The following is an 18,284-nucleotide window of genomic DNA, read 5'->3' on the forward strand; positions in this document are numbered from 1 at the left end:
AGCTTGATGTCATGGACTGGTTGGACACAGAAGAATGGTAGGAAGAACCACTGTAGCCTGGGGGGTGATGGTTGGAAAACCATGAGTGGTCAGAGGGAGACTAGGAAGAGAAGGTGTCAGAAGCTGAAGAGGTGACAGGCTTAGTGAGCAGGGAGAGTCTGTGGCAGAGAGAAGTCCAGAAACAGAGACAGAAGCTGAAACAGGAGGGTGGTAGGAGAGAGGCTAAGAGGCAGAGAAGAGTCAGGCTGCTGAAGAGTCATGGGTGTCTCCCCCTCCTGCTGCGACAAACTCCCTACCCGCCAGTCTCTCAGAACCAGAAGAGACATGAACCAGGAGTAGCAAAGACAGGCACGCAGGCACAGTCATCTATTGCTGTGAAAAAATTCTGGAGAGGAGACATAGGTAGCTGTGGGGAGGCAGGGGCCTTAAGTCTCAGCAACTAATTCATGGGGCAAGACCTAGAGGTATAAGTTCCTGTGCTCATTAGGCCTGACATTTTGCCAAGTCTGGGCAGATCCTCTTCTTGCTAATAAAGAGTTAACTACAACATGAACAGTGTGATTTACTGCTGGCTCGCTCCTGCCAGTTGCTCCATCTTCCACGTGACAGCCCTATAGATATTTGAAGATGGCTCTCATATCATATCCTGTAATCTGCTTTATAAAGAAGCCATTTTCCACAACTTTTTTGATTTGCTGCTTTTGCAAGGCAGCAACAAGCAGCCTTGGTTTTAATTTGACCTTTGCGATGGGCTGCAGGGTTGGTGGCTATTAATTCTTCTCCTCCACATAAACACATCAAAGTTTACTTTATTGGATGTTTACTCCGGCTGATGCAGAGTCCTCCATGGGGCCAGATTTATGGTGCTCTTACCAAATGCAATAAAAAAATCAGAAACGTTTACCTTGGCAAACAGTGTAACAACATCCTTGAAGGTCTTCAGCTTGGCTCCTTCCAGAGTCTTATGAGTGGCGAGCTCGATCCTGAGCAAGTAATGCAATCCGGACTCAAGGTCAGCCATGTACAACTTGGATCTGGAAAACAGGCAACACACATGGTGAATGGGAATTTTAAAAGGGGAAGATGAGTTGGTTTGCCAGAAAGAAAGAAAAAGCACTGGAGAACTGACATTACCAACATGTCAAAAAGAGGGTTTATCCTTAGCAGTCTGTGCTCTGAGGTTACTGTATTTTCCCAGAAGTAGCCAATATGTGCTAAGATTCATTCCTTGCCTCAGAAGTGGGGGTCTTCCCCTCTGGAGCAGCAGAAACTGTCTTCCATGTGACAGCACATTAGGTATTTGGAGAGGGCAATCAAATCTCTTCTCAGTCACCTCTCCTATATGGTAAACATACCCAGCTCCCTAAACAATTGCACATAAGGCTTGGTTTCCAGACCCTTGATCATCTTGGTCACCCTCCTCTGCATGCATTCCAGCTTGTCAATATCCTTCTTAAATTGTGGCACCCAGAACAGGACACAGTACTCCAGGTGTGGTATGACCAAGGCACAATACAGAGGTACTATTACTTCCCTTGCTCTGAATGCTATTCTACAGTTGATGCAGCCTAGAATTGTATTAGCTTTTTTTGCTGCTGCATCACACTGTTGGCCCATGTTAAACTTGTGGTCTACAGCATTCTTGGATGGTTTGTGTGTACCTGCTTGCTTCAGAGGGCTGATCTCAATGGACAGAAGATTTGCCAAGGCATAAACTGCTTCTTTCACCACAAGCCTCCTGTTGGGTTACTCAGCTGCTCAGAGATGTCCACATTCCTCAAGGCTGGACATGGTCCAGACAGCTATTAGGGGTTTTTTAGTGGCTTTTGAAATGTCAGTTTCAAAACTTTTGCTGGGGGTCATCCAAGCAAAAGCAAATATCATGGAAATGCTTTCACAATAACCTGGCTCTTAGGCAGAGTTCTGAAATGGTGATGTGCCCTCATCTGCTGCAGGTGCATGAGCAAAGGGGCCACCACCTGCAAGACCTTTCCACTTCATTTCAGTATCAGGCATGCAGAATCACTCTCCCTCTCTCTCACACACACACATGCCTGGGGGAGATCTGCACACCCCAGGCCCTTTTGTATGCTGCATCTCGGGGCAAATACTGACACTACCTCCTCCCTTGCAATAAACAAAGCATGTTAGCAGCAAGTCTTCCTCCCCCCCCCCCCAAATAGTTGGATTATACAAAACTTTGGTGTGACCACATTTGCAACACTGTAGATAGTTCTGATGGCCTCAAAAAGGTTATTGTAAAACTGGAAAAGGTTCAGAAAAGGGCAACCAAAATTATCAAGGGGATGGATTGACTCTCCTATGAGGAAAAGTTGCAGTGTTTGGGACTTTTTTTTTTTAGAGAAAAGAAAAGTAAAAGGTGACATGATAGTTTTAAAAATTATGCCTGACATGGTGGATAGAGAAAGGTCATAACAACAGAACTCATGGACATCCAACTAAAGCATATTTGACAGATGTCCATATCTCAGGCCTTTTCATTTCAGGGGGTCTACTCTGAGCAGAGGTGAGCTCTACTCAGCCCTTAGCTGTTTGCCATGAAAGAGGGAGCCCAGCAGCACCACTTACTTGTCAAAGTCTTTCCACTTTTTGATGTCCTGGTTTTCTTCTTGGTTTTGCCTGATGGGTGTTGGTGGAGGTTTTCTTCCGACGCCAGGGAGTGACTTTAAATAGGAAGAAAAGAAAGACCGAAGCGGCTTCAAACTGTGTATGGAAGGACAGTGCAAAAGTTAAGAACAGCTGAAGCTCAACAGGCAGAGAGGAACAACAGTGTATTGACAGAAGACAGAAGCTTCATTGGGCTCAAGAGAAATTCTCCTCTGAAGGTTACAGGGGAAAATATTGCCTCTGAGAAAATATCTTACTACACAGATTAATGCATGATGAATATTTTATTACTATCATTATCATTTTTTTAATTTATATACCACTCTCAACCTGAAGATCACAGGGCAGTTTATGGTACAAAAACACAAAAATACATAACATAGTTACAAACAAAACAATTACCCACCAACCCCATACGCAGTTTAAAAGGCCAGGGAGAATAAAAATGCTTTTGTCTGGCAGCTAAAGATATGTAATGAAGGCGCCAGGCGAGCCTCCCTGGGAACAGCATCCCACAAACAGGGAGCCACCACAGGAAAGGCCCATTATCATGTTGCCAACTTCAGGAACTCTTGTAAAGTGAAGAAGGGCTTCAGATGGTGATTGCAGGGTCTTGGTTGGTTCATATGGGGAGAGGTGGCACTTGAGGTATTATGGTCCTGAGTCATTTAAGTCTTTATAGGTCAAAACCAGCACTTTCAATTGGGCCTGGAAACCAATTAGCAGCCAGTGCAGTCAGGTCAAGATTGGTGTTACTTGCTCAAACTGCCTTGCCCTAGTAAGCAACCAGGCTAGCAAATTCTGCACTACCTGAAGTTTCAAACCATCTTGAGAGGCAGCCCCACATAAAACATGTTGCAGTAATCTAACCTAGAGTTTTCCAGAGCATAAAGAACAGAACTTAGGCTATTCCTGTCCAGATGGGGGTGAAGTTGGGCTACCAGCCAAAGCTGATGAAAGTCACTCTGCACCACCAACATCGCCTGAGCTTCAAGCAACAACAATGGATCCAGAAGCACCCACAAGGTGTTTACCCATTCCTTCAGAGGGAGCATAACTCCATCAAGAGCAGGACATCCCCATCCATCCACTCTAGTAAGCTATCCACTAACAGTGCCTCAGTCTTATTGGGATTGAGCTTCAGTTTGTTAGCTCTCCTACAGCATATTACCAAAGCAAGATAACAGACCTGCACTTCCACTGCCACCCCTGCAGATGTAATGGAGAGTAGAGCTGTGTGTCATCAGCATAATGCAGACAACATACTCCAAAACTCAAGATAACCACAATCAGCTGTTTCAGGTAGATATTAAACAGCATGAGGGAAAAGATCAAACCCAGAGGAACCTTGAATTGAAGGCTGCACATCCAAAGAGAACTCCCCATGCATCACCTTGTAAAAATGACCATCAAAGTAGGACCAGAACCACAGCAAAGAGAAGCCACCCATCCCTAACTCAGGCAGTCACTCCAGAAGGATCCCATGATCACTGGTATCAAAGAGGTCAAGGAAAATTAACAGGGAAACATTTCCCCTGTCTCTCTCCTGACAGAGATCATCATATAGGGTGACCAAAGCAGTTTCTTTGCCATTTTATTAAGGTAGCTGTTTCTAGATCCCGCTTCCCTTCTCCACAATAATCACTGGCAAAAGGTTTATTAGCTGTTCACAGGGCAGGGGGTTGCTTTCAAGAATGTGCACATTTGCAACAGGAAATGTTTACTAATCTCCACACTCTTCTTACATTCAGAAAACTGTAGAGTTGAAAGTGACCCCAAGGGTCATCAAGCCCAACCCCCTGCAATGCAGGAAGCACAGCTAAAGCACCACTGACAGATGGCCACCCGACCTCTGCTTAAAAGGAAGGACAGTCCACTAGCTTCCGAGGGAATCCGTTCCACAGTCAAACAGCTCTTACCCTCCTAAAGTTCTTTCTAACATTTAGCTTTAATCTCCTTTCTTGTCATTTGAATCCACTGGTTTGGGTTTTCCCCTCTGAAGTAGCAGAAAACAAGCTTGCTTTGTCTTACACGTAACAGCTCTTTAAATATTTGAAGATGGCTATCCTTTCTCCTCTTCTCCAAGCTAAATATACCCAGCTCCCTCAACTTTTCCTCATTAGGCTTGGTTTCCAGGCCCTTGATCATCAACTGGACACGGTACTCCAGGTGTGGTCTGACCTAGGCAGAGGAGAGCAGTACTATCACTTTGCTTGATCTGGACACAATACTTCTGCCAATACTAGAATAGCAATAGCTTTTTTTGCTGCTGAATCACACTGTTGACTTGTGTAGTGTGAACTTTGCAGTCTACTAAGACCCCTGGATCCTTTTCACATGGACTGCTGGCAACCCATCTTATATTAGTGCATCAGGTTATTCCTGCCCAAGTGCAGAACCTCACATTTGTCCCTCCTGAAATTCACCACATCACAACTCACCCCCGCTCACACTTACACATTGATTAATACATGGGATCCATTGGGATAGATCAGGTAAGACGAAGGGACAGAGGTAATGCTGAGCTTCTTGAGAAAAGCCGTGTTGGAATCCAGCACTCGTTTTACCACAATGTTTTCATACTGACTCATGTCCAAGATCACCTGGATGTGGGTAGAAACACACACAGGTTATATGCATGCTGCTGCAAGTTGACCTTTCTCACTGCAAAGAAAGCCAAAGCGTACCCAAAAGATGTAGACATGCTATGGTTCACTCGCCAGAGAAAGACCAGGATGAAGAACCCACACATATTTCTGCATTGCAATGGTTTAGACTACATGACCCTGGGGTCTCTTCTAACTCTACAATACTATGATTATATGCAAAACCATTAGCTGGGATTCCTGCATTGCAGGGGGTTGGACTAGATGACCTTGGGTTCCCTTCCAACTGTACAATTCTAGGATTCTATGTTTACTCTCAAGTATATCCCACTCTGCTCAACAGGATTTATCTGCAATGATGCACAGGATTATAGCCTTGAGCGGCTAACCTAACCCCCCATAGGCAAAGGGTGACCTCAATTCCTTGGCCAGTTCTTGGAACAAAATGTCTTAATATAGGGACATAAACCCAAACACAAATCCCAGCTTCTTTCCACTTCCTACTGCCTCAAAACCTTTTATCGTCACGTTTTCTAATGCGATTCTGCATTAACGAGGACCAGAAATGGAAGGTTAAGTCTCAGGTCCCAGTAATAAGGCCAGATATAATGTCATAAACACCCAGCTTGCAGAAAGGGCTCCAGTCCAAAGACACACAAACACTCATAGCCAGTGACCTTCCTTGCAGTCAATAAGCTTTCCTTAACTCATTGAGGCATTTCAAACACCACAAAAGCTTTTTCCAACATTGGGGACACACAACAGCATGTCTGCCTGCTGCACCCCTTAATGAATTAAGTAATGCATACTCAAACCATGGAACTCCCTCCCACAGGAGTTGAGGCAGTAATGGCCACCAACTTGGATAGCTTTAAAAGAGGATTAGACAAATTCACGGAGGAGAGGGCTATTAATGGCTACCAGCCACAACGGCTGTGCTTTGCCTCCACAGTTGGAGGCAGTAATGCTTCTGAATACCAGTTGCTGGAAACCACAGGGAGCGTGCTCCTGTGCTTGTGTTCCACACACTGGTTTCCCACAGGCAGCTTGTTGGTCATTGTGAGGACAGGATGCTGGCCTAGATCAACCACTGGCCCGATTAGGTAAAGATTACATTACCTCTCGCCCAACATACGAGTCTGCGCTTTCAAAGATGACAGCAGTGTAATGCTGAAAGCCTTTATTGAAGAGAGAAAGCATTTCTTCTGGCCTTAAAAAAAAGAGACAACAGTCATTTGACAGGGAATTTAACTGTTTCACAAGTGCAGGATCATCTTTCTTGTAATTACCAGTATGCTTTAACAGATCATTCTCTCTCATTCTCTCTCTCTTGACACACAGACATACACACAGGTTTATTTCTTTTCTACGTTTTCTATTTTGTCTGGAGGCCTCCTTCAGTCAGTCAGGGAAAGAGGTGGAATTAAACAGAATCCTAGAATTGCAGAGTTGATAGGGACCCAAAGGTCATTTAGTCCAACCCTCTACAATGCAGGAATAAATATAATAATAAGTAACAATAATTTCTCCTTCATTCTGCTCCACTGCCAAGTCCACTGGAGTCCAAATCAATTGTGGAGTGATACAACCGTGTACTGCATGTAGCAGTGTTATTAATCAACAGTAGAAAGGATTCTGGGAGCTTTGATATGAACAGTTAACAACAAACGGTTTGGCAAATTTGTTTGCTTCCCAGGAGTAAAAGAAAGTCTCCTGTTTTCACCTGGCACCTAAAGATATGTGATGATTGTGCCAGGCGAGAGCATTCCACGAAATGGAAGACTCCACTGAAAAAGCCCTGTTCTCCTCCTGCCCCCCCCCCATGGAGGGGGGACACAAAAATGGGCCTCAGGTGATGATTGCAGGGTTTGGGTCAGTTCGTTCAGAGAGGCTGTTCTTGAGGTCCTGGGATCCTGAGTCACATAAGACTTTATGGAGGAGGCAGCTACTGATGGCTACTAGCCACAAGGTCAATGCTCTGCCTCTGCAGTTTGAGGCAGCAATGCTTCTGAGTACTAGTTGCTGGCAACCACAGGAGGGGAGAGGGCTCTTATGCTCAAATCCTGCTTGCTGGCTTCCTACAAGCAGCTGTTTAGCCACTGTGATAACAGGATACTGAACCAGATGGGCCACTGGCCTGATCCAGCAGGCTCTTGTTATGTTTGTAGGTGAAAACCAGCACTTTGAATCAGGCCCAGAAACTAACTGGCAGCCAGTGTAGTCAAGCCAGAATTGGTGTTATATGCTCAGACCATCTTGCCCCAGTGAGCAACCTTGCTGCTAAATTCTGTCTCAGCTGAAGTTTTAAAACTATATTCAGAGACAGCCCTGAGACATTGCAATAGTCTAATCTTGAGGTTACCAGAGTATAGGCTGTCCCTGTCAATACAGCTTATTATACTGAATGCAAAATACTCACATGATTGGCTCCAAAGGGGGACAAGCAGGAGGTTTCGTTTCCCGGGAGTGATTCTGCAGGAAGTCGATCATGGTCTGACGAACTGTCTGAACTTCCCGATCAGAGCCTGCTAAGGAGAGAGAACAACAACGAATCATAGATTTTTAGAGGTAGAAATGTTCCCAAGGGTCATCTAGTCCAACCCCCTGCAACAACAAGACACCTCCACGCAGATTTCTAACATACTTTGTTCTTCCCCCTGATGACAAGCAGAATGGATCCATTTACAACTTTACTCTGATCTGGTACAGGAGGCACACAGAATTAAAACACTTAGGTGCCTTAATCACTCAATGCCACCTGGTGTCTCTGAGCAGAAGATCTGGAGGTGGCTACATCTGCCAAGAAGACCCTGTCAAGAGTCCAACACAGGAAACCCTATTTCAACATTAACCTATGACAGTAGTTTTCAACTGGTGGCCTCTGTCCCTCTTTCCTTCCCTCCCTCCTCTAATGCCCTCTCGTGTCTCTGGCTCCCAAAGGCTTGCACGGCTGTTTATTGCAGCAGCCCTGGCTACAACCTCAGCTGCCAAATGATGCCTTTGGGGCTGGTCAGGGGGTGATGGTTGCCAGGAGCTAAGGCGGCCTCGGAGTGAGCAAGCAAGGGGGAAAGGGAGCCCAGTCAGTCCACCAGCAGGACTCCCAAGGAGAGGGGAGAGGAGGCTGAGGGAACACTCCACAAGGGAGGGTGTTCAAGAAAGGGTAAGAGGCTGCCAGCTCTGCAGGCAACGGGTGACATAACTCGGCTCCTGAGCCCCACAGGGTTGCCACAGAAAGAATGTAGCTGGTCAAGGGAGCCATGGACTCAAAAAGGTTGAATACCTCTGACCTTTGAGATCACATTAACCTATGAGATCACCTTACTCCACATGTGCCCCTCGACCATTTTGATCAGTGGAACTAGTGCTACTATAGGTGCCACATAATAACCATTCTGCATTTGTAAGGTCTTGATCATATAGCGTGGCAGCACCTGCACTTTGGAACTCCCTGCCTATTGATATCAAGAAGGTGCCTTTACTGTATACTTTTCAACACCTGCTCAAAACATTCTCATTTAGACAAAGCTGTCCAGATATTCAAAAAGTTGATGTGGATTTTAATCTGTTTCGGTATTCTAACTTCTGTATGTTTTAAAGTATTGTACATTTTTATTGATTTTCTTGTTTTATCTTTTTATAAACCAATCTGAGGGGTTTTTTCCCATCAAGTGGTAAATAAATTTAATGAAATCATAATAACCATCTTTTACTTATCAGGCTTTGATGATTACTGCTTGAGCATGTGTTTTAAATGTTATGGGCTTAAACTAAGTTTTCTCTTAAGCCAACTTGAGTATTCTTTAGTCTTTTGATACAGGAGTCCTCAGTGCTGCTGCTTTGAGTATATAAAGAGAATTGGTCTTACCATGGTGGTTTTCTCCTGTCGTGAAGTCTTTGGCAAAAGCCCTGAAATACTGGAAGAGAAAAGAGAGGAGGGTTTTATTAGAATAGCCACCATCACTGCTCATAATAAACAGAAGAATGTAAGAAGATCCTGCTGGATCAGGCCAATGGCCCATTTAGTCCACCATCCTGTGGCTGAACAGTTGCTTGTGGGAACCTGCACAAGAGCACTCTCTCCACTCCTATGTTTTCCAGCAATTGGTATTCAGAGTATGGTTACCGGATTTTTTTCAAGGAATCTGGAGACACTCTTTTTTGGGGGGGGAGGGGATTTCATGCTTTATTTTAGGAAAAGGTTGCCCAGAGTTCTTGACCTTTTTTAGTGGGGGGGGACCCCAAAGTTGTTGATCGCAAACCTTGACACAAGGCAGGCAGAGCAGCTCATCTACAACACACAAACCCCCCAAAAAGAGGGGGGGAGAGAGATTGAGTAAAGGCGCTCGCTGGTCTTGGGAAAACACGCATTAAAAAACACACACAAGGCACCGGCTTCCCATAACCGGGAGACCGCTGGAGGGCGAGTGAAGTCTCTAAGGAGATTTAACTTGCGTGGTAGTGTCTCGTTACCAGAGGTGGACAAACAGCGGACTCGCACACAGCCCTCCTCACAAGAGAGGCTGCTGGTGCTGGAGGGAGGGAGGGAGGGAGGGAGGGAGGGACATTGACGTGGCTGGGACCTCTGGTGCTGCTCACTGCCATGGCACCCGCCATGTTGCCTCACCGGAAGTTCCCAGCATAAATCCGGGGACATTCCGGGGACAGATTTTGTCCAGGGACAGATTGGTGAATCCGGGGACTGTCCCTGGGAACTGGGGATGTCTGGTAACCCTAATTTCAGAGGCAAAGTCCCAAATGCTGCAAACTTTCATCATAGGAGAATCACTCCTTCCCCTGGATAATTTGATTGCAATCATGTCAAGCACCTCTAGAGCAGCTCAGCTCATTAGACACCAAGTCTTTAAAAAAAAAAAAGCAACATTGAAGCCTTTTAAGATTGTAACTTGCAGGAGAATCACTCCCGATCATCATTCCTCAAGACATCCAAATGCAAATGAACCGCCTTGTGAATTTTTGCATGTTGGAGCTGGTTAGGTAAGCCTGGCAAATGAGAGGATGAGTCTTTGCACACTCATTCCCCCCCCCCCTCACCCGGAAAAATATCCTCTTGCAAATCTCTCCCTCCCTTATGGCTTGCCCAGCCCTTTTCCCTGGTTGGGCAACTTCTGAGAACAGGATGGAGGACTAGATGGGTTAATGGCCTGATCCAGCAAGGCTCTCCTTATGTTCTTATGTTCACCTGGGAAGCCCTAATGTCTGGCTTAAGGATCAAACTGTTACCACAGCTTGTACAACAAGATTCAAAAGGTGGGGGAGAGAACTCACAAACATCCCAGTCTGTTTAACTGAGTGGAATAAGCAGAAATGTTTCTAGGCATGTGTGTTCCTGGAGTCACTTACCCTAAAAGTGGGATAGTACTGAACCCCATAGTCTTTGCAGGTCTCATAGTTCACCTCATCCCCGCAGTCCAGCACCCCAATTCTGATGGCAGGTTCCCACTCTGAAAGGAAACAGGCAAAGACTTATTCCTGCATTTCCAGGAAGCAACCGCACTCCATTTCCCCTAAAGACCCTTGAATGAAACGCATAACCACTTGGGACCACTTTACCTATGGGTTGGAATATATGATCCTAGGGTTCTCTTCCAACTTTACAATTCTAAAATGAGCCAATGTGACAGTAACATTTTATGGTGCTCCAAGCAATCGGCTTAATCTCTCCCATTGGAGAAGGCAAAGGCTACAAGACTCATTGAGTCAAAATCCCCTCAAATTCTCAAGTTGCATACATCAGACATGGCACAGTTAATACACTCCTCTGTCAGTGCAGCAAATGGCAAGTCACAAATGGTGGGGTGAAGAAAAAAAGCTGCTGGAGGTGCTCCTGGGTTTCTAGGTGAACCAGAAGCAAAGCTCAACAGACTTAATATTGTCCCAGCAGACAAGTTGTGACATGATAATCTGCACAGGAGGAATTAGATGGTCTCAGGAAGAATGGGCAGAGGTGTCCCCCACTCTAAACTCTGCCAATTCCAGCAGTTATAAAATCCAGATTTCTCTAACTGGTGTAAAATCTGGCAATGAGAACCTAATTGGTCTGGTTTTATTATCCCTTTGCCATCAACAATGATCCTGCAAGGTAGGTCAAGCTGAGACTTCCTGACCAGAAATCACCTAGCAAAGCTTCATGGCTTGAGCAGAGAACTGAACCCAGGTCTAACTTGTGAAAACCCCAACCACTGTATCACCACCTGGTGAGGGGTGAAATCTGGCCAAATATCAGAGGTGTGCGAATCAATGAAAAATGACAAAGCATTGTAGCCAATTACAGATTTCACTTTGAGGTCCAAGGGCCTCTGGTTGTATGCATGCATTTGAGCCCACCCAAACAAGAACCTGAACTTCTCGTTTTTGAGGATACAATGTTGCCAATAGTAGCTTGAATAGTAATTGCAACTCAATGGAAAACAGCTCCAAATCTTACACTGGACAGTTGATACAACTCACCCTGGAATAGAGCTATAATGGAGAAAATGATGCATAATTTTATATCAATAAGGATTAGAACCTCCAGATACTTTCCATGATTTGGCCTTGTTTTATGACATATTATAGTGGAAGCATAATTTTCAAGGCAACCCTTGTCCCAAGCCTGGCAAATCTAGAATTAGATCATGTTGATATTCCTGCAGTTCAGGGGATTGGATTAGATGACCAATGGGATCCCTTCCAATTCTATTATTCTTTATTGGGACTTTATTACTTTAAGCCATATGCAACTGTACTTATTCTAAATGCCTATTTTCTAGTTGTTTGTTTTTCATCCTTTAATTTCCCCCTGTTATAATTGTTCTATCTGTTTTATATACATTATAAACTGAAATTTTAAAGAACTTTACACTAAAAAAGAACCTGAATTTTTCTTTGTTAGCTTAAACACCATAAAAATCCAAGGATCTTCTAGGGAACTTGCCCTTTCGAGTTTGGTGAAAATGTTTGTTCCTAACATTATGAGCCAAGCATTCTGTTCTTGCTACATAATGAAATGGGTATGTTTTCACAGAGTGGGAAAAGGGTAAACTGTAAAACTTTTTCCCATATGGTGTTGGGATGGGCCTAATCCTCCCTACCAGACACAATAAGACCTTTTTGAGCCCGAGGATTGCATCTCCTCACTGCAGCCCCTTCAGGGGTCACCCATAAACCAAAGAGAGGGAGCTGCCACCCACAAAGTCACTTCGACAAACACAAACACAAAACATACACAAACTGCAAGTCTTTGGATGCTTGGGGTTTATAGAAGTTTTTCTTAGAGAAAACAAGATTTTTTTAAAAAAAGGAAAAGGAAAACACCCATTTATAAAATTATACATGGCCTGGAGAAAGTGGGTTGAGAAAAGTTTTTCTCGCTCTCTCATACCACTAGAAATGTGTGGGCATCCAGTGAAGCTGAATGTTGGAAGAGAACAGAAAAAAGAAAGTTCTTCTTAGTTAAATTGTGCAGGGAGGCAGTGCAGGTAGCAATGATGGAAACCAACCTAGATGGCTTGAGAAGAGAGGACTTCTGATGTGATGGCTATGCTATGGCTATACTGCCCCTATGGAGACTTCTGAATAGATGCTAGAATCCACAGGAGGGGTGAGGACTTGTGTGTTCAAATCCTGCTTGCTGGTTTCCCACAGGCAACAGTTCAGCCACTAGGAGGAGAGGATGCTGGACTAGATGGGCCATTGGCATGATCCAGCAGGCTCTTCTTATGTTATGTTTCAGGAAAGGGACAAGTGAAAATATGGAAGCTTCATCAGCCCAGGGGAAGGACTCTCCTTCGTTATAGGTTTTTAAGCAGAAGCTGGATGGTCATCTGTCAGAGATACTTGCGATTTCTGCATTGCACGGGCTTGGGCTAGATTATCCTTTGGGGTCTCTTCCAACTCTAAAATTCTATGAGTCTATGAAACTTGCTGAAGAAATGCCTCCTTCCCTTGACTTTTATTTTCCTTTGGAAAAGCTGCCACACTGACAGCTGAGCAGACACCAGGCTAGCTACCAACATCCCAGAGCAGATGGGGGAGCGTTCAGGCAGCCACACAATAGCCACCAAGCCACATTTGTCCCAGGAAACACAAGCACAGAAAGTTTGGCTTGGGGTGATCTGCCTCATTCATGATTCAGCACTGCACTCCCCTTCCCCACCTGTCTCCTCAGGCCTCAAGCAGAAAATGAGCCAGGGGCATCACAAAACCAATGCAAATGGCTCGCCTCCCAACAATGCCAGCCCATCTCCAAACAAATACTTGGTTAAGTGCAGCAGCTGGGAGATGGGTTGCTCAGCCTTCAACAAAGGGAGGGGGGTGGAAGAAGGCAGCCATGCTTCAGTTCACCCTCCCAGCCTTTTCACAGGCTCATAGTTATGTTGCAGGCTAGAGAGTTAGATCACAGAAGAGTTGGACAGAACTCATCCAGCCCACCTCCTACAATGCAGGAATCACAACGATAGCATCTCTGACAGATTGGCATCTAACTTCTGTTAGTCAGCACAAGTTTGTTACAACAGCAAACATATCAACAAAAATCAAGCAAACCTAAATGCTAAAGTTGGGAGATGGATTAACGTGATTCATTTGTCATGGAACAATGTAGACAGCCAGCTGTTTGCTTACGGCAGAATCCTAGGCACATGTACTCTGAAGTAAGCTCTACAGAGTTGAAAATCCATATAAACTAACCCTAACTGGCACATAGTTATCTATAAAACTTGCTCCCAAAGGAGGCACTGACCACCAGCTTGAATGGCTTTAAAAGAGGACTGGGAAAATTCATGGAGCAGAGGGACAGCAATGGCTACTAGCCATGATGGCTTTGCTCTGCCTCCACAGTTGGCAGCAGTAATGCTTTTGAATATCAGTTGCTGGAAGTCACAAGAAGAGAGTGTCCTTTTGTGCGCAAATCTTGTTTGCTGCCTTCCCACAGGAAATTAATTGCTTGGCCACTGTGATTCTGGACTGGTGTGATCCAGCAGGCTCTTCCTATGCTCTTATGTTCTAATAAAAATCAAGCAAACCTAAGATGGCTTAACATGATTTATTTGCCACAGAGCAAAAACAATGCTATGTCACATATCCACTCAATTGTTTGCTTATGGCACAATCCTAAGACACCTACTCAGAAGCAAGCTGCGCAGAGTTTAGAGACCATATATGCAAAAATGAGGCAGGTGAATTACAAACAAGCTTAAACAATGTGAATCTGAAATTCAATTGACCCCCAAACCTCAAATGCCTCTCAGCCAGTAGTGTCTCAGAGGGAAGTGTAAAAGCAGGGGCCCCATCACCAAAAAGGACCTCCCACATATGAGCATACCACAATCCTGAGCTGGAATAGCCAAAACAAAAGGTGTATATGGGAATAGGTCTCGCAGGTATCCAGGCCTCAAATTGCATATATGGCTTTGTAAACCAATACAAATAACCTGAAGTGTGCTCAGTAACACATTGATAGCCTACGTCACCCTTTCAGGATTGGCACCGTGTGTTCATGGTAGGTCACCTTGACAGCAAGCCACAACTTCTGAGTCAGCTTCAGGTAAACTACATAAAAGGACAGCTCCAGGTAAAGTACATAATAGTAATCCGATCTCAAAGCTACCAACATAACTGGCAAGGCTCTCTCAATCCAAGGACAGTGATAGCCAGCAAACTATATTTTGAGAAAATTTTAAATTCCTTGACAACTACCCTTGGAGATATGTCGGTTCTGTCACCATGATGTGCACACAGAGAATATGATATACTTTCATGCTGCAAAGACCAAGTTCTGAACTCTTGAGGTTACCAACAACAACAACTTGAAAGCACAAAAACAATGATCTCTACAGCCACAGCAGGCACTGCAACTTTCCAACAGCTTGACCTCACTCTTCCATTGTCTCACAAGACAGACAAATACCAACAACTTCAAGATTTAACTATCTGGAACCCCCATTGTTTACTGGAGAAGCTCTTTTGGTCAACTCAGTAAAGAATTTATTATTATTATTTTTCCAGCATCTGCACACAGCCACCCTGGAGAACATTTAAACTGGGCAAAGCAACACAAAATCACTTTGGAATGGCCTTCAGTTTTACACCCTTATTGCCTACCTGGCATGCAGAAAGTCATGGGCTCTTCTTGTGTTCTCATGTTTTAAACTAGATTTGGGCTGTATACACACCATACATATAAACCACATGTAAACCCCCAAAGGATTCTGGGAACCACAGTTTATCCCTCCCAGAGCTACAATCCCCAGTGCTTTTAATAAACTACAATTCTCAGAATTATTTGGCCATATGCTTTAAATGTCTGATGTTTCTTGGTCCAGACAGCTCTCTCAGCAGACAGTTTTGCCTTCTGCATAATGACATCCTATGCAGAATTTAGAGAGCTGCAACCTCTGTGGTTACTAGCCATGATGGCTATGCCCCACCTCCACCATCAGCAAGGCTTCTGAATACCAGTTGTTGGGAACTGCAGGAGCAGAGTGTGTTCTTGTGCTCAATTCCTGCTTGTGAGTTTCCCACTGGAGAATCTTGTTGGCCACTGTGAAGACAGCATGCTTTTCTTATGACAGTAGTCAGCTGAGCTGGTTTGGGCAGGGTATGTAATCAGTTAAGCTTTTAAAAGTGGTAATCACAACATCCACAGCTGGGAAGCCCCAGGGGAAGGTGGATAACTTCACTGCTTTCTTTCTCACACCCTGAACCAGGGGCTGGAGGAGAATTTCTCATGGTAGAGCCATCAGGAAGCTGAGAAATGAGAAGGGCTGTGGGGTGCAGAATGGCTCCTCACCAGGTCTCATATAGGACAAGAGAAGACTACAATTGTTGAAGCTATACACTGTCCTCCTCCAGTTCGCTGGCAATGTCTTCTCAATTTGGACAGAGGCCATCATCACTGGCATCATCTCAGTCCTAGAAATGGATCTAAGATTCACAAACAAGTCAGCTATGGTAGCCTCTCTGTCAGCCATCTAGAACCTGCAGCAATAAACCCTGATCTGTTACATCCTCCAATTAATATGCCAAATGCATTCAGTTGTAGCCCTGGAGAAACAAGAACTCTGCAAAGAAAGCTGCCTTGCATCCCTTCAGACCATAAACAGCTGCACACTGCTCTGTTATCTATATATCTAGATATATCTTTTCCCAGTAGTGATGTATGGAAGTGAGAGCTGGACCATAAAGAAAGCTGATCGCCGAAGAATTGATGCTTTTGAATTATGGTGCTGGAGGAGACTCTTGAGAGTCCCATGGACTGCAAGAAGATCAAACCTATCCATTCTTAAGGAAATCAGCCCTGAGTGCTCACTGGAAGGACAGATCGTGAAGCTGAGGCTCCAATACTTTGGCCACCTCATGAGAAGAGAAGACTCCCTGGAAAAGACCCTGCTGTTGGGAAAGATGGAGGGCACAAAGAGAAGGGGACGACAGAGGACGAGATGGTTGGACAGTGTTCTCAAAGCTACCAGCATGAGTTTGACCAAACTGCGGGAGGCAGTGGAAGACAGGAGTGGCTGGCGTGCTCTGGTCCTTGGGGTATGTATATATAGATATGTATATATCTATATATACATATATATATATAGATATGTATATATACGAAGAGTCGGACACGACTAAACAACAACAAGATATATCTAGATCTGTATATCTATATATACATACATTTGGTAAGTAGCAAAAAGCAAAATAAAAGGCCGGTTGTTGTCAGCTGTAGCCGTCTGACCAGCCTTCCACAACCTGCGGGCCCCTCCAAGATGTTCTGGATTCTACCAAGCACCAACTTGGGGAAGGACTGGGGGAGGAAGCGCCAGGTTTGAATCCCACCCCAAGACATGAAGCTGACTGGCCTATGCACTCTTCTCACTCTGGCCTACCTCATAGGGCTGCTGGGAGGATAAAAAGGCTCAAACACTTCCCTCCCAAACATCCTTCTCCTTCTCCACCAACAATGATGCTCACTGGAGTGGCCCCTGGACCAGCCACTCTCCTCCACCACCACCTCACAGCATAACCTGCTTCTCTAAAGGGTCCAGTGGGAGCCAGTGGTCGCGTTCTGGTTAAGAGTGCCAAAATAGGATCTGTGCTACACCAGGGTTCAAATGCACACCCCTCCCCCTACTCAGCCATGAAGCTAATGGGGAGAAGATAAATGCATAATAAATAAGGCAGAGAGAGTAAAGGGGAAGGGGAGGGGCGCGCCCCAATCTATTAGGGGGCCCCGTCCTCTTAGCTCGCTCACCCCGGACGTCCCCGGCCAGCGCCTTCCAAGTGGGCGCGAATGCGACGCAGTGCCCGCAGGCCGAGGAGTAGAACTGCACGAGCCAGGCCGAGGGCGAGCCCCGCAGAACCTTCCGCACTGTCGCGGCCTCTAGCACCCACACCGGGTCCGTGCCCGCCTGGTACAGCCGCGCCCTGACGGGAACCACAGCAACCATCATCGACGCCGCCAAGAGCACACGCCATAGCGGCAGCACCTCTTGCCACCACCCCCATCGCCGGCGCCCGTAGCCGCCACCGCCAGCCTCCATAACCGGGTGAGCCTGGCTACTAGGCCGCCCTTAGCAACGGACAGCCTGCCTTGGAAACAGGTCTGGTGAGGACCGAAGGGGCGCGGCTACCCGCCTGGGTCACCTTTATCCACTCAGAAGGCGAGGACTGGAGAGGGGGCGTGGCATCTCCGCCCCTTATCTCAATGGCCTTCTCTGTTTGGATGTGAGAGAGAGAGAGGAGGGAGCTCGGCTGCTAGGCCTCCCTTAGCAACTGGCCATCCCCGCCTGGTCAGGACCAAGGGGGCGTGGCCACGTGTCCGCGTCCCAGTTGCCCAATCAGCGGACGAGGGGGGCGTGGTGCGGGCCGCCCCCCTTCGCCGCTGCCGCGGACTGGCACGTCAGGCGTCTGTCGGTTCCGCAGGGACCTCATGATCCGCAACAGCCTTATCTGTTTGTTTTTTTTAAAATGATCAAAAATAAGTATCTCCATCCTCAACAGAAATAGGTTCATTATTTCTGGTGAATCGGAAGTACCCCACCAGCTGATACCCAAATACAA

At 45.7% G+C, this 18,284-nt stretch overlaps 1 protein-coding gene across 2 annotated transcripts in view; it reads right to left on the minus strand.

Annotated features, from left to right (window-relative positions):
• QSOX2 (quiescin sulfhydryl oxidase 2) overlaps positions 1-17,840 on the minus strand; it is a 28,204-nt gene extending 10,364 nt beyond the window's left edge. Inside the window, exons 1-8 of one of the 2 annotated variants that reach the window (XM_081847042.1) lie at positions 17,476-17,840; positions 10,596-10,696; positions 9,100-9,148; positions 7,654-7,759; positions 6,354-6,444; positions 5,086-5,231; positions 2,590-2,724; positions 905-1,034 (exon numbers count right to left, since the gene is read on the minus strand). In XM_081847042.1, the coding sequence (XP_081703168.1) occupies positions 905-1,034; positions 2,590-2,724; positions 5,086-5,231; positions 6,354-6,444; positions 7,654-7,759; positions 9,100-9,148; positions 10,596-10,696; positions 17,476-17,764 (1,047 nt within the window). In that variant the 5' untranslated portion in view covers positions 17,765-17,840. Of the gene's footprint in view, positions 1-904; positions 1,035-2,589; positions 2,725-5,085; positions 5,232-6,353; positions 6,445-7,653; positions 7,763-9,099; positions 9,149-10,595; positions 10,697-17,475 lie in introns of both variants that reach the window. The other variant, XM_081847041.1, reaches the window with a different exon arrangement.
• Between the last annotated feature and the right edge of the window lie 444 nt (positions 17,841-18,284).

This window comes from Podarcis erhardii (genome assembly GCF_964252035.2).
Source record: "Podarcis erhardii genome assembly, chromosome: Z".
Lineage (NCBI taxonomy): Eukaryota > Metazoa > Chordata > Lepidosauria > Squamata > Lacertidae > Podarcis > Podarcis erhardii.